Source organism: Microchirus variegatus (genome assembly GCF_963457635.1).
Source record: "Microchirus variegatus genome assembly, chromosome: 2".
In the NCBI taxonomy this organism is placed as follows: Eukaryota; Metazoa; Chordata; class Actinopteri; order Pleuronectiformes; family Soleidae; genus Microchirus; species Microchirus variegatus.
The window spans coordinates 41,362,737-41,386,711 of NC_139803.1; the positions used below are offsets into that span (position 1 = coordinate 41,362,737).

The following is a 23,975-nucleotide window of genomic DNA, read 5'->3' on the forward strand; positions in this document are numbered from 1 at the left end:
ATAATATATTCAAGGAGAGGTCAACATTTCCCAAGTCGTGTCCAAGGTCCACAAAATTTGGACCTATAATGAATTTTATTATTTAATTTAATATACATTAGAGCTGCAACTAATCGTTTGGTCCATAAAATGTCAGAAAATGTTAAAAAACGTTGATCAGTGTTTGTCAAACCTGGAAAATGACGATGTTCTCGAAAGTCTTGTTTTGTCCACAAACCAAAATGAATCAGTTTTAATGATTTTTTTGTTATGTGGAGCAAAGAAACCGAGAAAATAATCACATTTAAGAAGCTAAAAGAATCAGAAATCTTGTTTTAATCATGAAAAAAAGCTTCAAAGCGATTATCAAAATAGTCGGCGATGAATTTAGTGATCGATTACTAATCGATTCATCGATTAATCTTTTCAGCTCTAGGTGACATTATGGTCTCAGATCGTCTCAGGAATCGTGTTATTTAATGCAATTAAACTAATTAAAAAGGTGCAGATGTTGTGAATTTCACAGTGAATAACAAGATATAAGATATATAACATCAGACAAGATGTGTCACAATCTGATTTAACGGGAACGGGAAATGACAAACCGGACTGTACCATCTCCTAATATCGGAGGGAAGAAGTAAAAGCCTCAATATGCAGTTCTGAAAAAAAAAAGGACATTTAGATTAAAAACAATAAAATAAACCGAGGTTGACTTTCTTTCTCTTCTCTCGACCTTTATTTTGAAAGAGAAACAGCCTCGATGAGAGAGCTCTGCCGACATATACGGACTCTGTGATGCTGCGAGTGATTCACGTAGATGAGTCAACACACGCATGAGTTGTGTGTCTGTGTGTGTGTGTGTGTGTGTGTGTGTGTGTGTGAAGTGTCAGGATGAGTGTGTGTGGGAGACAAACTCATAGAAACAGAGTGGGTGAGTGTACACAGGCCTAAGTAGGTTACAGGTAATACGACAGAAGTGTATGTGTGCGTGTGTGTGTGTGTGCGTGTGTGTGTGTGTGCGTGTGTGTGTGTGTGTGTGTAAACCTATTGCTCATAACCGGAGCGTTTAAAAAAAGACCGAATCCTGGCACGACTCTTTAGAGTTTTTTGTACTTGTGATTGAACGTAGGAGGCTGGAAACTTATATTCATGTTGTTATACTTAGCTTATCAAGTGTGTGTGTGTGTGTGTGTGTGTGTGTGTGTGTGTGTGTGTGTGTGGCATGAATATTAACTGTGTTAGTATCAATATCGGTTGGGATTGTGTTGAAATATTCTAATTTAAGTCAGAATCTGGAGTACACATTTGTGCGACGACACCGTAAACATCCGTCCATCGTCGAACGCTTTATCCGCACTGTAACTGTAAAAATACAAGACATTTGAACGTCACAATGACGCACAAAGACGGTTAAATTAGCATAAAAACCCTCCAAAGCTCCGCTTTAAATACCACAAAAATGACCAAGTGCGATATCTAAAGCAAAAGTCACTGCAATTATTTCAAAAAAGACAAAATGTCTGAAAAACAAAATTTGGACAATTAGGAACAACATACAGCGTAGATTCGCTCTCTCATATATATATATATATATATATATATATATATATATATATATATATATATATATATAGTATATAGTATATAGTATATATATATATATATATACATACATATATATACATACACAAACATATATATGTATACATACATATATTCATTCATACATATATACATATACATACATACATACATACATACTTATATATATATATATATATACATATATACATACAAACATATATACATACATACATATATACATACATACATACATACATACATATATATATATACATACATATACATATACACATACACATACACATATATACATATATATATACATATACACATATATACATACATACATATACATATACACATATATACATACATACATATATACATACATACATATATATACATATACACATATATACACATATACACATATATATACATACATACATATACATACATATATATACACATACACATATATACATACATATACTGTACATACACATACATATATACACGTATACATTTTAATAACAGCATTTGTCATAAATTAAATTAAAAACTAATGGTTAAGCGTACATATAAGCCTGTTCCAACAACATGAATTCATTTTTCTGTCATATTTATGAATAAATAATTAAATCTACAGCTAACCCATGATTAATCTGATTGATTTATTTCCTTCCCAAGAGCGTTCTGACACAAACGTCTGTCTAAAACCTGAAATCTCACACAAATCTCTGCTGCAAACACAGTCGTATAAATGTTATATAAGCTGGTGAACAAATGGCTCAAAGAAATACAGAAGAGCAAAGTGTTTTCTCGCCTTTGGCCAGAACTCAATGTGTGAATCAAGCATTAAAACAATAAAAGCCAGAGAAACACTGACCTTATGGTGCCTGCAAGAGCCTTTTTGTGTGTGTTTGTGACACAACAACAACAACAACAACAACAAAGTGAGAGTTTTAAACCAATGCGTGTTTGTACTTTTCACCTAACATGGATGGACATGAGCCAAAGGTGCCACAACCTCAAAAACCACAGGAACCGGCTGCTAAAAACAGCAACAGGGTAAACAAGTCAGAGACAGAAGGAGTCGGCGGCTGCTGTCTCTGTCGCTTTGTCGAAACAAGAACAAGGGAAAAAGGATGAAGAACCGAGGAGAACGGTGATCAAATCTGCTCCAACAACGTCCGAGCAGAAAACTCATTTTCATCGCTTTCAAGGCGATTTTCGGGGACAAAAATCACAACGTACGACCTTCTCTGTCTGACCTGAACTAATCTTTTAATCTTACTTTGTCTGGTCAATTTATTTAAACCTTTTACGCTGCTTTATATGGGACATATTTCATTTCTTAAATATCTTAAATCTCAAAGATTGGTAAATAGCCAACATCTGCTTTAATACAGAGTATAATAATATAATAAATAAGCATATATTGCAGCCAGAGTGAAGCAGTAGTGTTGCTTTAAATGCATATTTCAAAGCTACAAATAACAAAAAATGTGTTATTTTAAAGTGATTTTACCTCGAACAAAGATACTTAATGGTACGACGTATTTCTGCCGTTAAAACCTTCTAAGTGGAAGGTTTTAACGGCAGAAAAAACTTGTTTAAAAAAAAAAAGTCAAACCTGATTTGAAAGATTCAATATCGACAAAAAAAATCCTGAGATCGAGCGAAAAATAGACGCTATTTTCCGTATCCGCCGAACAAATCTCAAGAGAATTTTACAGTCCAGTCTTGTATGACCAAGCTAGCAGCTAAGCTAACAGCAGAGTCTGCTGCAGTACACATTTTCGCGACACCACCGTAAACATCCGTCCATCGTCGAAACGCTTTATCCACTTTATTTTAAAGTTATTTTACCCTTAACAAAGATACTTAAGGGTACGACGTATTTCTGCCGTTAAAAACCTCCTCATAGGGCTGGGTTCGAAAAAACGTGAAATCTGATTTGAAATATTCAATATCGACTAATATAATTCTGAGATCGAGCTTTTAATAGACGATATTTTCCATAACCGCCGAACAAATCCCAAGAGAATATTACAGTTGAGTCTTGTGTGACCAAGCTAACCGCTAAGCTAACAGCACAACAGTGTGAGTGTTTGTCATTTCATTGTGTTGCCTAAAGTACAAGTAAATATTCCAAACCTACAAAATAAAACACTATTTATTTTAAAGTGATTTTACTCTTAACAAAGATACTTCAAGGGTACGACGTATTTCTGCCATAAAAAAAACCTCCTCTTAGGGCCGGGTTAAAAAAAAATGTCAAACTTCATTTGAAAGATTCAATATCAACTAATAAAATCCTGAGATACAGCTTTTAATAGACGCTATTTTCCGTACCCGCCGCACAAATCTCACAAGAATATTACAGTCTGGTCTCAAGCTAACCGCTAAGCTAACAACAGAGTGTGCCGATTTGTTTGCTACAACACAAAAAGTCATACAAAAAAACACTGCTTTTTCAGATGCTCTGGTGTTTGTCATTGCACACTTTTACAAACTGGAGTTTTTTCTCTTCTTTTCAACGTTCCATAATCCCAATCAAATTTTGAAGTCCGAAATCACGATTCAAAGGCACATCAAAGTTGCCGCCACATTTTCATCCCCACTCTCTCTTCCCGCTTCCTAATCCCTCTGGATTGTAATCCACAGTTCACTCTTGGTGCTCCAAAGCTTCCCGTCGCAGATCAAAGTCCTTCTTCTTCATCATCGAAAAATGTTGTTGATTTTACTCTTGTACGCCAACGTAAAGGCACCAAAGAATAGAACAGTTAGGACCTGTTTTTTTTTTGGTACTATTCCTTCTGGAAACAAAAAAAAATGACATACCGAAGTGAACCGTTCCACTCGATGGAAACGCGGCTTAACACGTTGGTCCTTTCCAAGACAAAGTTTTAGATCTGGATCTTGACTGAATTCAAGAAACCTGTCGCGATTCCCAGCCCAACCTCGACCCCTACTGGGGATGGGAATCAGAATCGGTCTGTAACGGTAAATTCAATTTCTCTGACTCGGAACTAAAGCTGCCCATCACCCTATACCTGCCCAGTCCAGAATACAAGGTCCTTTTGTGTTTAGCCTGAACGTGCACCTTGCTACGACTCCCCGATACCTACAGTAGACAAAGGGGTGTGAAAACACGGCCTAGAATGGCAGACTCCTTGCCTATTGGAGGAACACAAAAGGGGAGCTGCTCAGGTATAAATGTGGAGGGCTCACTTTGCTCGGGGTCTTTCTCCAGCTAGGATCACTGCTGCTGTGAAGATTGACCTTTTCCTTGCAATGAAAATAAAAACTTTTCGGCCGGCAGAATTTTATTCTTCACCAGCAGCAGAATTTCTACAACAGGTCCGATACCCAAAAATCCTCTATATCGTACATTTCACCATGCACAGCCGAGTGCATCGTGAAAAGCAAGTGTCCTGTCCCTAACCCCTACCTATGTCTCATACACCGGATCTTTAAAACAGATTTAATTTACATTCATAATTGCTAAAAAAAAGGAGCTAATGGCACCGATGACCGTGTCGACTCAAAGAGCCTTAATGGCACCTAAGGCGTTGGACGCTCCCGGAGAAACGATGGGCGGCAAAGGTGAAACTGCACCTGCTGGTCGATCCATCACAGCCGTAACAGCTGTGGTGGAGAGACGGCGTCCAGGCGGGCGGAGGACGATGTGGAGGGAGGGGGAAGGGGGGGAGGGGTTTATCCGGAGGGCAGAGAGCGAGCGACAGACACGACTGCGGAGAAAACAGAGGTTTGATTTGGCTGCAACAGTGAAACGGGGTTTCCAGAGGGAGGGAGGGAGGAAGGAGGTAAAGGAGAGACAGATGGAAAAGGATGAAAACCAGGGAGGCGAAGAGGAGGAGATAATAAAGCGAAGGTGAGGAGGAAAACGGCATGTGGCGGAGCTTACTCCGTCTTTGGGCTCTTCGCCATATCTCCCCCCTGAGCCCCAGCTGCTCCTTCACCAAATCTCTCTTGCTTTGATGTTACTCAAACACCTCTTCTTTCTACTTTCATCCAATCAAGTTCTTTTTGTGCCTTTTTTTGTTCCCCCCTCCACCTTCTCCTCATCTCACCTTTCGACTTCAGGTTTCTTGAATTTTCGACAAAAGCTCTCATCGACCTCCTTCTTATTCACCCTGCTTTTCACCCGTCTGGCTTCGCAATTCACATGCGCGACACAAGCACAACCTACGCAGACGATGTGGCGGTTTTTCAGCTCAGGAGATCTGGATAATGGAATAATCTGCGTAATGGACCCAATTAGACACATTTTATACTGTTTTTATTCCGTTTACATACAGTTCAACATGTCATAAATATTAATATGACTAAAGCGTGAAGGAATTAAAGGTGATTCATCGATCGAGAGCAAACTAATCGAGCTGCATTTTCCGTTATTGTCCGTTGGGTTGTTGTGTGTGGTGTCACGTTTGAAGTCCATTGTAGTGTTTTCAACAAAAGCCCTCGTTTCATCGCACTTATCGACCTCTTCTCATTCACCCTTCTTTCTTATGGCTTTGCAATTCGTGCGTGACACAAACACACACACAGAGATTTATCTTTTCAGAACGACATTAACTTTTCACGGCTCGCCGACTCATACGTACGCAGACGATGTGACGTTTTTCAGCTCAGGTCTCCAATAATGTTTATACTGCGTACTGGACCTAATTAGACACATTTTATACAGCATTTATTCTGTTTACATACAGTTCAACATGTCATAAATATTAATATGACTAAAGCTTGAAGGAATTGATGATTAATTGGTGATTAATCGATCAAAAGCAAACTAATCGAGCTACATTTTCCGTTATTGTCCGTTGGGTTGTTGTCCGTAGCGTCGCGTTTGAAGTCGCGTACCATTGGAGTGTTTGTACAAGGTGGAACGGACCTGTAAAGTATGTGTTTTTTGACGTTTCCGTTAGGGGTAGTACCAAAATAACCAACCCCAACTGTTCCATTTTTCGGTAACCTTCCCTTGGCGTACCAGAGCGATGGTTCGCTATGGTATAGGTGGAGCTAGACCCACGACAGTCAGCTGATCGGGCTACGGAAAAGCGTAACGACCCCTTGTGACGCGTGTTTCTTCAACGTCCGCAAGCAGTCTATTATCGTACAAAGCTCGAGACAAAACAGACTCAAACGAGGTGAAACGCAAGCCAAACCATACCATACTGTACCATGGTGGAAACACGGCTAATGAGGACCAAATGGCGTCCATTCATTTGGACAGCCTACCCAAGACCTCATCACTAACCTCAACTATAACGAACCCTAAGCTTAACCTAACTACAACTCAAAATCTTCAGTTCCAGTTCGTCAAAAATGAGGTTCTGCCTAATTAGAACCAGGTTTTTGTCTCCATTAGGACTACTGGTCCTGACAAGGTTGGTATATATGTCAGAAAAAGGTCCCAAAGAGGCAAGAAAAACAAGTAAAAAAACACCCATTTAAGTCCAAGGTCAGCCAGGACACTGATTTGAGTGCAGCCCCACGTACACGATAATGAAAATGACACAGCAACAGGCCAGGATTTAAAGTGAAAAGACAACAACATAAACAACCGAGTGCGCACACAAATCAACGCACACACAAACTGTGCCGTAACAACATAACGTGCAGTCTGAGCAAGCCGCGTTCAAGTGCGACAAAGAATAACGCGACACTTTAAACGCAGCAATCGACGTTGGAAAGCAGCCGCGGAAGCAAGGTGAGGGAATGAAGCACGTGACGCAAGAATACACACTTCAACACAGGTGTACACAGGCAGCATTACGCTGCTACAATACCACCACACATGTACTACATGTCTGTACATTTGTTGTTGTGAGGGCAAGTTTCACATCATGTTCCACACTGAATATAGAGAACAGATTATTGCGTAACAAGGGGAAGCATCGGTTTGTCACAAAAGCCGGTGCAAAAACAGCCGTTTCGGGCAAAAAAAACAGCCACAACGGAGTCGAAGCGACGTGGATAAATGATTCATATCGGCGTTATCCTTAAACACAGTCGGAGCGCCGTGTCAAGGTCAATCTGTGTTAAGTGCATTACGAGCCGGTGTTATCGCAGAGTGTAACCTGAGCCGCAGAGGATTATTGCAGTGTTTGCATGGACGCGTGAACACACACATATACCGACACCACACAGTGGCGGCAGCGCGGGAGCTAAAGCGTAGCGGCGCGTCCACCGCGTCCTCTCAATGTGCATAAGTGTGATTGATGGGAGTTACAGGACCGCGGTGGTAACGGGCTTTAAATACTGTGATATATGACCTAAATCTACGTTTAAAAGAAATACAGTCGTTCATTTTAAATGGTACGTGGTGTCAGTTTTTGCTCTTTTAATGTTGAATAAAGGCTATTTATCAGGCTTAAAGGTGAAGGAGGGCTGTTTATAATTCAATGTCTGTTCTAGGTATTTTTAAATATTCAATCAGGTTGCAACAATTCATTGATTACACTGGGTTACAAAAAAAAAAGTAAGTTGTCGATGTCTTTTGAACTGAATTAGGACCATTTTGCACCACTGAATCCAAAAAACGAAATCAATTTTTCTCAATCAGGTCAGGTTTTTAATATATATAATATAAAATCCCTTCAGAATTTGTTTATTGCAAAAAAGAAGAACGAATTTTGCATCATATGATGTGAAAATACCCGTACAGTTGACCCGATTGAGCAAAACCAATGTGATTTTTGGATTCAGCGCATCGAAATGATCCTAAATCAGCTAAAAAAAAAAAACGTAAACAATAAATTTGATGTTGAATCATCAACTTATTTGAGCGTACTCATTTATTTTACTGTACCGTTCACACGTACACGGCTAGTGATGGGACAATATGGCGATATTATCGCGCGTCGTCATAAAAACCACGTACAATAAGTAAATCGTGATGAATCCCTATTATCGTGACAAACGCAAATAGCAAAAGAATATCTTAATATTTCACGTATGTCAAACTCACCAACATATTATTAATTTTATCACTTTTCTTTAATGTGCTGTAACACATAAATTGGGATTTCTCATGTCAGAATATTAAAACAACTTAAAACTTAAACACACAGCCCTAAATCTTTTCCGATATGTGTTCGAGGGCCCCAAAAAACTGACCTGCGAACCATCTGTGGGTCCCGACCCAGTGTTTGAGAAGCATGAATTACCATCGAGTCATTCCAAAGCTACTATATGAACAACAACAACAAAAAAGCAAAATAATAATGCTATAATAATAATGCCAATATGGTTAATATATTAATTTTTTGATATTTTCTGGACCAAATGATGACTCGGTGGATTTATGTCGTGATTTGGGTCACGAGTGACTTCAAACGCCGAGAGATATCTTGCTCAGCCTGAGAATGTGTGTGTGTGTGTGTGTGTGTCTGGTGAGATAATGCTCCAGAGGAACATAAATCTGAATTCATAAATTCATAAATTCATAATTCTGCTATATTATTCTTCTTTTATACATCACGTCTCCATCTCACGCTTCCGACTCGCGTATCGACGGGACTGAAAATGTGATTACACCGAAAATGCTTTGTCATGACATGATCCAGCATGAGTGTGTGTGTTATTGTGTGTGTGTGTGTGTGTGTTATTGTGTGTGTTCATGTACCTGGTTTGTGTTTCCCCAACCGAGTGTGTCCTTCTCTGTAACTGGACGCCGCTGTGCGCTGGTTTACAGCGCGTTAGATGAAAGTGGAAGCATATGTCAGTGACGCTGTCCGTGAATAGATGTCACTGCACCTTAGAAAAGGAGTGTGTGTGTGTGTGTGTTTAAATGTGTGAGTGTGTGTGTGTGCGCTACAGCAGGCAGATGGGAGTCTATGATTGCACGGCAGGGGAGGGGAAGCACGGCCTGGAGACATTTAGCGTATGTCTCTGACAAACCCCATGTATACATATAAAAACACACCACAACAACAAAGAGCACGGCAGCGTTGCAGCCTGAGTGACCACAACCTTTACACTGCAGCAGAAACAAAAGATCACTGCAGCTGCACGGACCTGCACCGTTCTGCCCCCAAACCACGTGCACAAGAAGAAATATCCGCTCTAAAATCAACAAAAAAAAAGCTGTTTTCAACAACAATTTGACTAAATATCACGATGCTGTGCCTCCTGTATTTGCATTTTTCATCAAATAAATACAAGCAATTTGATAAATATTAACGTAAATAGCAGTCGTCATAGGTGTTTTTTACAGAAAATCGGTGAAATCACGTCATATGTTGTTCAAATTCTAGTAAAATCCTAAAATGTGTACTAATAAGTTTAACACTAAAACTATGACTCCATAATACTCCAATCAATACAGAGAAATATCAATATTTTGCGTGACAATATTGTATCACTAGCATTGATATTTTTCAACGCAAAATTTGCTATTTTGCTAATTTGCTAAATAACTGCTGTTACACATGAACATTTACTTTTTTGTGCATTAGCATAAAACAATAGAATCAATACACATTTCGCCAAGTGCTGCAATATCGCGATAATATCATATCGCGATATCCTCTGGCGTTTCACACCCCTACTTCGTATAACACACACCCAGCTCGTTTTAGCTCATTTTTAGCAATGCTAGCTACATCGGTATGAGGAAGGCTATTGTATTTATTTCCCTGCTGCTAAAAATGCTAACTCTCGTAGCTTGTTGTTGATGTGAAATCATGTTTTCACAGCACGGCCACACCTCACATCACACGCATCCGACAGACTACTCGCACCACCAGCAGGGGGAGCTGTCACATCAATTACGCGTCGTCACTGCATCGATAAAGAATTGCCCGTGTATCTGCATCGTGAAAAATTCTAGAGATACAAATCTCGAGATTCTTGTTAATCCAGGTCATATTTATCCAAAAATGTGTCAAATTACGCAGTTTATTACACGAAAATACTGCATTTTTACTTTTAAACCTTTTAAACTAGTGTTTCTCAAACCTTTTTATGGTGACCAAAATCACAATATGAATCGTGGAATGGGCAGATTTGTGCGTAATGTAGCGACTTTAACATTATATAGTTTTTATCACATTTTATGCATGTTATTTTAAAAAATACGCCTAAATCTTAACTAAAAAGGTTGGGAAAAATTAGCTAAAATAATTACCCCACGACCCATCTGTGGGTCCTGACCCAGACTTTGAGAACCGCCATTTTAAACCACAATTATTAACACATGAATTACTAGGACAAAAACACATTCTCGATGTCTATCCAAAGCTACTACATGAACAAAATAAAATAAATATAATATCAATAATGACAATATCATGATCTCTAGTCTCTCTCTTGGGGTTGACGTTGGAAGGCCAGATTAAAAAATGGTAAATAACCATAAAAAGTCACGGTGAGGAAAAGAAAAAAAGGAGCTTTGTGCTGTAAACTACGTCTCCAAAAGGAAAGCCAAGTCACGGAAAGGAAACTCCAGACGTCTCGGCCGCTCGGCTGTGCGGAAAGAACCGGCAGCATCTTAATCAACACTACGCTCGTGCCTGTGCATGCATGTATGCAAACAGCCTTTTTGGCAATCTCTCCATTTCTTTCCATTTGCATTCAGCAGGACCGGCGTTGGTAACGCAACGCCGACACTTGTCAGAGCGAAGCCAGCGTCGCCCCCCCGCTATTGTGTTGCAGGGCAATTACGGCAAAACGAGTCGGACAAATGCACGATGTATAATTCAGAACATCCTGCGTTGCCCGCGCCGCACGTCTCCTCGCCGGCAGTGTGCGTTAATACCAGGCAGTAGACGGGCATCTATTTTTAATGAAAGGACCCTGCTGTTTTCACTGGGTGTTACAATTTTAAGGCATTTAGCTGAGGAGCAGGCTAATTAGCTTAAACTGCGGCGACAGCCACAAATGTCTGAGCAAGTAATCGAGAACATTTTGAACGTTTGCCACTAATTATTGGCATTTGAGAAGTGATAAAATTGGACTATATTATAGAAGTGTTTGTTTACGAAAGATAGAAAGCAATTAGCTTAGCTTCAGGACCAGAATAAGCTAGAATTTTTAAAGTTCCACCTGCCAAAAACCACTAAATATAAATAGTAGTGCTTTCAAATTTTTGTATTTGAGAAACAAGACGTTTTTGAACACATGCTTTGCTTTGAAATAGCAAATTCGGGACAAAACCATTTCGTAAGCAGAGATAGCTATCGTAGGGTAACGTTAGCGTTGTCATGACTCATGAGTTTGTACCAACTTTTCATTTACAAAGTCATGACTACGACAAAATGGTGACCTTGGAATGGTTTTATCTCATTAAAAGGACACCGTATTTCATAGGTTGTACCATTTTTTTTCTTGCATAATCAACATTGGATACGGAAACGTATGGTTTTAGAAAGAAACAGGCCGATTTTTTGCAAAAGTTAAAGACAGATATTCTATTTGTTTAAAGTCCTATAAACAAAGTTGGATTATTTACTATTACAACTATTAGTACTGCTGCTACTACTATTGATTCTGTTGGTACTTCAACAACAAGTACTACTATTGCTACTACTACTGCTAGTAGTACACTTAATACATATAATACATCTAATATACTACAACTACTACTACTTCTACCAGTTCTGCTAGTAGTTCGCCGACTACTATTGCTCCTACCACTACTACTTATGCGTACACACCGTCTAGTTCAAGTTCTAGACCAAACTAGACATTCATTGGCGCCCGTTGAGCGGTCATTTGAGTTCGACACCCCTTCCCCGAAAGCCCTTTCGCTGCATGTCAACACTTCTGCCTCTAGATTTGATTCTCCATAGCGTCTACATAGAAGCTGCAGGAGGTTAACCACGGGGGCTAAATCCTCAACATCCACCCGTGAACATAAGAGTCACGGGACTTTCCGTCCCCCCCCCCCCAGTGCACTGTGAGGAGGCCTTCTTTAATAATGCAAGAGGAGGAACTCTGCCACTGGGCCCATTCCTGAAATACCTGACACGGACTAGCTACGCGAGGAGGCCTCAATTATAGCACTGCTGCTGCTGGAAAACAAACCGCTTGTGCTGCAAATGCCGGCAGACGGCGAGCCCTCGCGACACAGATACGCGCGAGGACCGATAATCGTTATTACACCGAAGCCGCTCTACGGGTACAAACGTACGAGACGAGAGGCGTCTGTAGACATCAGTGGGATTATGTGGCTGCAGAAATGAATGATTCCTTCCCCGAGGTGCTGCAGAAGAAGCAAAGAAAGTAGAGGGGGGGGTGGGTAAAGTGAGGGGCACCCGGGAATGTTTTGTACGAGTGTGTGTTGATGACACTGCAGAACCCAGAGGAGAGGAATCACCCTGTGCGCCGCACTGAAAGAGCACAGTCAAACCATTCATTTACTCTCCGGTAAAGACGAGAACAGGAACATCCTCAACTACAACCAACAGTTATTTTCATAATAAATACATCTGTCCATTATTTTATCGATTAATCGTGTACTTGTTTGGTCCAGAAAACGTCAAAAATTTGCCGATTCGTGTTCCACCGGACATCAAAATGATGATGTTTTCAAGAGTCTTGTTTTGTCATGAATGAGTTCAATGATTTCTTTGTCAGATGAAGCAGAGAAACCAGAAATATATCGACATTTAAGAAGCTGATTTAAAATCTGATCTTACTATAAATAAAACCTCAAACCGATGAATCGATCATCAAAATAGTTGACAAATCATCGTCATGGATGGATCGTTGTAGACCAATGACGTATTGCAGTGTTTTTCAAACCTCTTCTAACTGGACCCACGTTTTAAGCCAAAAAAACCCAAAAGTCATAAATTCATTTTATACATGTGTTATTTTTATCATTCTTAAGGAAGAGGCTGAAATAGAACTCGGCGCAAATGTATGAATGGTGTCCCACAAGGCTCTGTACTTGATCCGTTTTGTTTTTCCAGAAACAAGGTCTTTTCCATAGGATGAAGCAATATATATATTGACGTTAATATTGATATCATTGTTATTAAAAAGGGGTATTAATGTGAATAGCATTTAAATAGTTAGCTATAATTAAAATATACGTACCCCGCACTGAAAGAGCACAGTCAAACCATTGTAACCCTCCGATAAAAACGAGAAAAAACGATCGAGAAACCAGAGAACGGGAACGACCTCAAGTACAACCAACAATTAATCTGTCGAGTATTTTATCAAGTACTTGTTTGGACCAGAAAACGTCAGAAAATGCTGTTTCGTATTCCCCCGGACCTTAAAATGAAGATGTTTCAAGAGTCTTGTTTTGTCATGAATCAAGTTTAATGATTTCTGATTTTACTATAAATTAAACCTCAAACCATTGACTAATCATCGAGTAATGGATTGATCGTTGCAGACCTAGGATGTCCCAAACCTCTTCTAACTGGACCCATGTTTTAAGCCAAAAAAACCCAAAAGTCATAAATTCATTTTATACATGTGTTATATTTATTATTCTTAAGGAAGAAGCTGAAATAAAACTCGGCGCAAATGTATGAATGGTGTCCCACAAGGCTCTGTACTTGATTCGTTTTGTTTTTCCAGAAACAAGGTCTTTTCCATAGGATGAAGCAATATATATATTGACGTTAATATTGATATCATTGTTATTAAAAAGGGGTATTAACGTGAATAGTGTTTAAACAGATAGCTACAATAAAAATGTACATACGCCGCACTAAAAGACACACAGTCAAACCGATAAAGACGAGAAAAAACGATCGAGAAACCAGAGAACGGGAACGACCTCAAGTACAACCAACAATTAATCTGTCGAGTATTTTATCAAGTACTTGTTCCGTCAGAAAATGCTGATTCGTAATCCCGCGGACCTTAAAATGATGATGTTTTCAAGAGTCTTGTTTTGTCATGAATCAAGTTTAATGATTTCTTTGTCATATGGAGCAGAGAAACCAGAAAATATTCACATTTAAGAAGCTGAAAAACCTGATCTTACTACAAATAAAACCTCAAACCGTTGACTAATCATCGAGTAATGGATTGATCGTTGCAGACCTAGGATGTTCCAAACCTCTTCTAACTGGACCCATGTTTTAACCAAGTCAACAGCAAAAACTTTGCTTTATCCATGTGTTATTTTTATCATTCTTAACGAGGAGGCTGAAATAAAACTATGTATGAATGGTGTCCCACAAGGCTCTGTGCTTGATCCGCTTGAAACTCAAGCCGCAGCAGTGAACAAAACACCAAAGGGCATTGTGGGTAGACAGGAAGAGGTTACAGTAATAACTTTTTTCATGTGTTATTTTTTATCATTCTCAAGGAAGAGGCTGAAATAAAACTCGGCGCAAATGTATGAATGGTGTCCCACAAGGCTCTGTACTTGATCCGTTTGTTTTTTCCAGAAACAAGGTCTTTTTTTATAAGATGAAGCAATATATTGACGTTAATATTTATATCATTGTTATTAAAAAGGGGTATTAATGTGAATAGTATTCAAATAGTTAGCTATAATAGCTATTTTTCAGCCCCTTCAGTGGATATCGCGATATGATAATTTTGCCCTCTCATCATCATCCTCCTGAGCAAGTGTTCAATGGGCGCTGGGGGGAAACTCAAGCCGCAGCAGTGAGTAAACAAAACACCAAAGGGCATTGTGGGTAGACAGGAAGAGGTTACAGTAATAACTTTTTTCATGTGTTATTTTTTTATCATTCTCAAGGAAGAGGCTGAAATAAAACTCGGCGCAAATGTATGAATGGTGTCCCACAAGGCTCTGTACTTGATCCGTTGGGTTTTTCCAGAAACAAGGTCTTTTTTTATAAGATGAAGCAATATATTGACGTTAATATTTATATCATTGTTATTAAAAAGGGGGATTAACGTGAGTCGTATTTAAATAGTTAGCGTTAATAGCTATTTATCAGCCCCTTCAGTTGATATCCCGATATGATCATTTTGCTCTCTCATCATCATCATCCTCCTGAGCAAGTGTTCAATGGGCGCTGGGGGGAAACTCAAGCCGCAGCAATGAGTAAACAAAACACCAAAGGGCATTGTGGGTAGACAGGAAGAGGTTACAGTAATAACACCTCAGTTCGAGAAAGAGAGAGAAGGTGGGGGAGTTTCTCGCGGCGGCAACAAAGACTCGATCGCTTCACGAAGCAAATGGGTCAAACTCGGCCGAGTGCGAAACATCAAGTGTGGTCAACTTTCTTGCGCCTGTGATGAATCCTATTTAAATGTAGATGACAGTAGAGTCACCACCATACACCACCTGACCACAGCTATCTCTGTTAATCTCACTCTCTCTGCTGCAACTGCACTGAAATCAAATGGCGCTTTTCCATTATACGGTTCTAGCACGGCTCTGGTTCAGCTCTACTGGGGTTTTGGGTTTTATTGCTTTTCCATTAGTGACAGCACCTGGTACCTGGTGCTTTTTTTAGTACCTGCTCTGACGAGGTTCCAAACGAGCTGCGCTGAACAATCGTAGATCAGTTAAAAATAAAAAAGACTTAAAATTTCTGAAAACATGCGTTAATCCGCAACATTTAGCAAAGAAAATGTCCAAAATCTCAATATTTAATAGAGGACTGGTGTATTTAGCGATAGCACTGCTGCTAGCCGGTGATCGTGAGCCAGAATCACAACCCACTCCCACAGGAGCAAATCTTTTTAATAAGTACTGGCTATGTTAGCGCGTGGACGACGGTTAGCGGCATGGCGAGTTTCCATGATGACTGAGCGGAAAAAGACGCTTGTGGCGTCGTGTTTACGCGCCGCGACACCGGAGTCCAGGCACCGTTTACCTTTAGCTCCGTTAGCTCCTTTAGCACCGTTAGCGTGCCTACAGTCGAACTGGAGCGGTTTATTTATTAAATGAAAAGAGCAGTGCTACAAATAACCAGTGTACCTGTGTATTGCGTATGTGTGCCTCTGTTTTTAAAGGCGCCACATGTAAGAATGTGGCCAAAAACGGTTACTACATTCAAATTCAAAACACAGAGGTTTTTTAAGTTTCGTTTTCTGACGTAACTGGCAACCCGTGGTTTCTCGGCAGCTGAGACTCTACCGACTGCAATGATTGGTAGACGACGGTAGGTGGCGCCACATGATGCCAAAACATGATTTCAAAACATAAACATGATTTGCAGTCTGCAGAATATTTTTTTTTAATGCAAATATTTTGTCTGTACTGTTGCTGTTGGTGAGTTCAGTTTGTTATATGAACATTATTCCTGAGTCTCTGTGACATATTAGGGAGGATTTTATGGCCTTTAGTTGCTTTAGATTTATTACATAATGCACCTTTAAAGTTTAGCGCTACTTTAGAGACTCATTTTAACAATCCGGAGTCACGTAAACAGGACGTCACGCACGTCTTTTTCCGCTCAGTCGTCATGGAAACGCGTCGCGCGTTAACGTTTGACAAGCGTTTTAAATTATGGAAACAAGGTTTTCGGACGTTTTCCCGCTGCTTACGTGCGAATATTTTCTGGTTTCTTTGCTCCACATTAACAAAGAAATCATTGAAACTTCAATAATCGAAGACATTTGAGAACATCACGGACGGAAACAGGTACTCCATTCATCGAGAAGCTAATCAACAGATTCACGGATTATAAGAAATAATCGTGAGTGATGTATCTATGATGCAAAATTATGGTATTCAACAAAAAAATAAAAATCCCTCTTAATAACTTGATATGAAGTGGTGAAACAAGGCATTGCACCGGTTTGACCTACATGTACGTGACACTGGTCTGACAGAGGACGTCTCGTGGACGTCTTTGTCTGAGACGGCGGCTTATGTCGCCTGCTGTGACCTTGCTGCGCTGCACTGCGCTGCCCACGTCGACGCCTGCACGGATCACAACATGTCAAGGGAAAACGGGCAACAGCGTGTCATCCGTGCACTCATGCACTCACTCCCTCTTCCTCATCCTCCTCCTCCTCTTCACCAATACATCACACACGCACACACACACACGCTGATGTAGAGACGCATCCGAGTTGCAGTGACAGTCTGCAACGCAACACTCTCAATCCGTCTTTGTGTCTGCAGCAAGCGCTCAGGTGCAGACGCGCCGGAGAAAGTGCTGCAGCTGCACCGACGCTCACCGTCTTATTAGCATTAAAGACAACCAGGGGACAATGTCTCAGCTGCGTGTGTGTGTGTGTGTTGTGTGTGTGTGTGTGTGTGTGTGTGTGTGTGTGTGTGTGTGTGTGTGTGTGTGTGTGTGTGTGTGTGTGTGTGTGTGTGTGTGCGAGTTACTGCATCTGCAACATAAAGGTTGTAAAAAAAAGCTGCTGGGTAAAGGTTGTTTCTGTCACGTGGCGGTGGTCAAACGGCGTATTAAACGATTACTACATGAATCATCAACTATTATTATGATGATAATTCGTCGGTTTGACTGTTTTATTTCAATAATTACGCCAAGCTTTCCGATTTTTCTGGTTTCTTTGCTCCGTATAACAAAGAAATCATTAAAACCGGATCATTTTCTGACATTTAACAGACCGAACAAGTACTCAATTGATGGTGAAAATAATCCACAATGGCTCAATTATGAAAATACACATTAGTTCCAGCACTAATACATATACAATATGCATTTTTATACAATTTGCACCTAAAAAAAAACAATTATGCTCCTGTGGTGACTTTTGCGCCACCAAATTACTGCTAAAAAAAATGTGCGTAAATGCAAAGGTCAATTCAACAAACTATGCCTAAGTATGGATGTTCGATTTAAACTAAATGAAATGCAACTTCCATACTCTTGGACTATGACTTTAAAGGCCACCGTAGTTCCCTGGTGCACTCGGGAAAAAGCTGTAGATCGTACATAAAAAAAAGTGGCGCCACGTCGGTTTCTGAAACCCTGACGTTAGCAAACCTATCGGACGTTTTAAGCCGTCAATCGCACTGGTGTCCAAGTTTGAGCCAAGTTTTATCGTCCATTTTTCCGATAAATTCGATCATGTTTGACAAAAATTACATTTTCAAAACTGAAATGCGACGTTTGATTCCTCTTCGTACAACGGCCTCACCGTGAGACGTCAGTAATTCGTACACGGCGGGGGAGGAAACAGTAAATGTTCGTAGCTAAAGTTGTGCTAATCCACTTAAATTTTGCCGTACGTTTTAAGAACGGCGATGATTGTTATTTTTCGCAATTAGGGCAACGTATCGCCAAAAATGTAGCGACACGATACATATTCCGACACAACGATAGCAATGCGACATATATCGCGATAAGCAATTGCGACATCACCTCGATAGAAAATTCGGTATGTCGTCAATAAACCGTTTTCTTTGCCTCGTGAGGTGTTAACTGTTTATTGTTATTTTTCGCAATTAGGGCAGCGTATCGCCAAAAATGTGGCGATACGATACAATGATAACGATACGATATAAATCGCGATAAGCATTTGCGACGTCACCTCGATAGAAAATTCGGTAATAATAAACCATAACAAACTGCTGCCACCTAGTGGTCAAAGGCTTCAATATGACACAAAATACTGTCGGGAATATTTTTGATAGATAAATACAGCGCTTCGCCATGAAATATTACAATATGTTTCTAAAACGATATTTCTCTGGCACCAAATGTGTCCCTCTTGGGCACCCATAGACGTACCGTTTATTTATGTCCAATAACTGAATGTAAACAAAGCAAGAGCAGCCGTCATGGCTCCACATACCTGGGCACACAGCTGGGCGAAGAGCGGTCCACCTCCCAGGTGGCGTACAGGTTCATGTGGACCGGCCGGTTGGAGGTGATGCTGACCGGCTTGGAGGGCTGCATGTGCGGGGAAGGGACGCCCCCAGTCCGCGGGAGCCCTCCGCGCTCCGACATCCCGAGCGCGAGCGTTCACACGGAGCTAATGCGAGTCAGAGCCGTGGTAGCCTGTTTTCTTCTTCTTCTCCTCCTTCTCCGTGTTTGTCTGTTTCCTTCTTCTTCTCCTTTTTCTTTCTTTCTTCCTTCTGCCTTTTTTTACGTTGTTGCCTTGTGTTTTGTTGCGGTGCGAACGCGTGAACCGCAACGCTGCCGCGTTAGCGCTGCAGTCGCTGCGGAGCCAAAGTTGCTAATCACCGGCCGAGAGTGGGAACATGGCAGCGGGCGGACGGGAGGGCGGGCAGGCGGGGTTCGTAGCCGGGGAGAGGGAGCCCGGGTCTGGGCTCCGTGTGCTCGGCTGCGTCCGTGTCCGCGGAGAGTGTGTTTTCACCCCGAGACAGGAAGCGGAAATATGAGAGACGACGATAATGAGCTGCGCGAGCCGAGAGAGAGAGAGAGGGAGGTGAGTTAGAGAGAGAGAGAGAGGGAGGTGAGTTAGAGAGAGAGAGAGAGAGAGACACACACACAGACACACACGAACACACACAGGAGATAAGAGTCTTTTTTTTTCTTTTTTTAAATTATTTAAAATTGTATTTATTTAATTAAATAAACAATTATTCCTTTATTTAATTATTATTTAAAATTGTATTTATTTAATTAAATAATGAAATAATTATTTATTTAATTATTATTTAAAAATATATATTTTATTAAATAATTCATTAATTAATTAGTTAATTATTTATTTATTTGATTATTATTATTAAAAATTGTTTTTATGTTATTAAATAATTCATTAATTAATTAGTTAATTATTTATTTATTTAATTATTATTTAAAATGTTAATTATTTATTTAGTTTTTATTAATTAATTAATTGTTTTTGAACATTCTCAATGAACACACGTCTGGTCCTGCCACTGATAAAGAGATTAAAATCGAGCAGATTAAATGTAAACATGGTCACAGGATAATCCCCCCAGGGTTACATTATTGACACCGACACTGGATTGGCCTCAAATCTGATGTCAAACTCACTTAAGTTCATACCATACCATCCCGTCTACGTATATCGTGTAATAATAATAATAATAATACCTTTTATTTAAAGGCACCTTTCTTGGCACTCAAGGACACCCTACAGAAATACAAAAATATATTTAAAAAGAAAACAAGGCCTTTAATTCTCGTGAGTGGGGCGAGGTTTTTGTGTAACATGATGACATCATCTTTTGTCGGTCTATGACAAAAGATGATGTCATCGTGTGACACAAGTCCAATCCTTGTCCAACAAAATGACAATTACAGCCATAAATTAGTTCAATTAAAAAAATCCTGTGATAAATAAATGGTGTTAAAGGACAATTTGACATTTTACCCACTCGCTCAGGCAGTTTGTAGATTAGCACCGCCGGGAATCGAACCCCTGACCTTCCTGTTGGAAGTCGATCTACTCTACGACTAAATTTAAGTTTAATGCATTCATTATTAATGAATAAAACAGGGCTGCAAATGCAAAAATTGCATTTTTTTATATATATAAATATAAAATTGCAAACATAGAGCACGTAGTCGTCAGCGTATCGCTTTACTTTCACTATAATGAGCCGAAAAACCTCTGCAAAATAGTGAGGAATCGTCTATTTTTATGCAAAAACGATGGGTTTTAATCGCTCTAACTTTACTCTACTGAGTTTTACTTTCACATACGTGAAAATGTACACACGCGCACACACACACACACCCTTTGTTAGCAGTGTGTTCTGGCAAATATAGAAGGCGCAAAACTGGTTTGCGTCCTTGAATTCAGCCGAAAATGTCACCGGAGCACAAAGAGGAGAGGAAACACAGTTGCATATAGGGTTTGTTGTTGTTGTTTTTGTCCTCCTCCTCCTCCTCCTCCTCCTCCTCACCATGGTGCAGGTCTCACAGGAGGTTTCTGTCTTTGTGGAGCAGGTGCTCGCATCCCTGCACCCTCAGGTTAACAAATACTAGGAGATTACCAATCTGTGAATATGAATCAAACGGCGGCGGCGGCGGCGGCCTTATCACGCCGCTGACGTCACGCTGAGGCCCCCGGCTGCTGAGGACGCTTTTGGACTTTCCTCTCTCGGGCAGATTATCAGGATCGGACGCACGGCTTCTTAAAAGAAAATGACAGTTTCTTCTTAAATAACTTTGCAGTGTTGACAAATACAGCGAAGGGGAAGAGGCTTTACGTTGTCATTAGCGCCTTAATTACATACGGCGCAAGTCGCCGCCTCGCGCAAAAAAGAAGCGTTTTCCCACCTCGACGTCTCGTTGTGTGCTCCAGAGGAAGTGGAATGGCTATAATTACCCGCTCACATACATAAAGTATGAGAGGCTGTAATCTCAGGTCAAATCACAAAACTGGTTTGTCGGCTACCGCCTCTTTAAATATGTCAATTTAATCACAGCAGAGCTGCAGTGTAGTGTTGTGTTGTGTGCAGCTGGTGCATCCGACATCCCTCGCTGTGGACGGATAATCAGCTGGATGACCCCCCACCCTCCACCGCTCCACCCAGCCCTGCTCTTTTTAACACGCTCCTGACATCCATAAAGAGATTAGAAACAAGCAGATTTAAACACGGTCACGGGATTATCCCGGGCTGCTTCTAACGCGGCGCGCCACAATCTGCCAGGTCATCAACGCTGGACACTGGACGGGCCTCGGATCCAAAATGTCAAACTCAAATAAGTTCACGCACCGCTCCTTCTGCAACACATAGCATGTATACATCATGTTAGCAACTACTGTAGCCAGTTTTGACAGTTGTCGCTAATGTAAAAACTGGCTACAGTAGCTGCTAACGTCATACTAGCAACAATTGTAGCCAGTTTTGACAGTTGCTGCTAATGTCAAAACTGGCTACAGTAGCTGCTAAAGTCAAACTGGCTACAGTAGCTGCTAACTTCAAAATGGCTACACTTGCTGCTAATGTCAAAACTGGCGACAGTAGCTGCTAACGTCATACTAGCAACAACTGTAGCTTGTTTTGACAGTTGCCGCTAATGTCAAAACTGGCTACAGTAGCTGCTAACGTCATACTAGCAACAACTGTAGCCAGTTTTGACAGTTGCCGCTAATGTCAAAACTGGCTACAGTAGCTGCTAAAGTCAAACTGGCTACAGTAGCTGCTAACTTCAAAATGGCTACACTTGCTGCTAATGTCAAAACTGGCGACAGTAGCTGCTAACGTCATACTAGCAACAACTGTAGCCAGTTTTGACAGTTGCCGCTAATGTCAAAACTGGCTACAGTAGCTGCTAACGTCATACTAGCAACAACTGTAGCCAGTTTTGACAGTTACTGCTAATGTCAAAACTGGCGACAGTAGCTGCAAAATGGCTACAGTAGCTGCTAACATCAAACTCTGCTACAGTAGCTACTAACATCAAACTGGCTACAGTTTCTGCTAATGTCAAACTGGCTACAGTAGCTGCTAAAGTCATACTAACAACAACTGTAGCCAGTTTTGACAGTTGCTGCTAATGTCAAAACTAGCGACAGTAGCTGCAAAATGGCTACAGAAGTTGCTAACATCAAACTGGCTACAGTAGCTACTAAAGTCAAACTGGCTACAGTTGCTGCTTATGTCAAAACTGGTATACAATAACTGCTAACATCAAACCAGCTTCAGTAGCTGCTAAAGTCAAACTGGCTACAGTAGCTGCTAACATCAATATGGCAACACTTGCTGCTAATGTCCAAACTGTTATACAATAACTGCTAACATCGAACCAGCTTCAGTAGCTGCTAATGTCAAAACTGGTATACAATAACTGCTAACATCAAACCAGCTTCAGTAGCTGCCAATGTCAAACTGGCTACAGTTGCTGCTAACATCAAAATGGCTACAGTTGCTGCTAACATCAAAATGGCTACAGTTGCTGCTTATGTCAAAACTGGCCACAGTAGCTGCTAACATCAAAACGGCTACAGTAGCTGCTAACGTCAAACCAGTTTGTAGCATTTTTGACATTAGCAGCTACTGTAGCCTGTTTGACATTAGCAACTACTGTAGCCAGTTTGACGTTAGCAGCTACTGTAGCCAGTTTGACGTTAGCAGCTACTGTAGCCAGTTTGATGTTAGCAGCTACTGTAGCCAGTTTGACGTTAGCAGCTACTGTAGCCAGTTTGACGTTAGCAACTACTGGAGCCGGTTTTGACGTCAGGAGCTCGTGAGACGTTAGCAGCTACCATAGCCAGTTTTTACGTTAGCAGCTACTGCTTGGACAACTCAAAAACAACTATTGTTGTTGTAGACTTTAAAATTCTAACTAATACATGAAGCTATACATACAGTTTATGAACATAGTAACGTTGTGACCGAAATAAACTAACTAAATAAATAAAATAAAATAGAGGTTTAGCCACATTATTATTATGAAAGTAAACCGATATGCTGACGATTATGTGCTCTATGTTTGCAATATTTTTATAAAAAATGCAATTCTTATTAGGCTACAAATCATGACGAAACCGAACAAGTACTCGATTGTGAAAATAATTGTGCGTTGCAGCCCTATTTTATTATAATTTATAATGAA

At 40.4% G+C, this 23,975-nt stretch overlaps 1 protein-coding gene across 1 annotated transcript in view; it reads right to left on the reverse strand.

Annotated features, from left to right (window-relative positions):
- The window catches only part of pacs1 (phosphofurin acidic cluster sorting protein 1), a gene marked incomplete at its 3' end in the record, with an annotated part of 58,792 nt that extends 39,130 nt beyond the window's left edge, over nt 1–19,662 (reverse strand). The window contains exon 1 of the mRNA XM_083909819.1: nt 19,267–19,662. Within this exon, the coding sequence (XP_083765945.1) occupies nt 19,267–19,421 (155 nt within the window). The 5' untranslated portion in view covers nt 19,422–19,662. The remainder of the gene's footprint in view (nt 1–19,266) is intronic.
- Nucleotides 19,663–23,975: the final 4,313 nt, after the last annotated feature.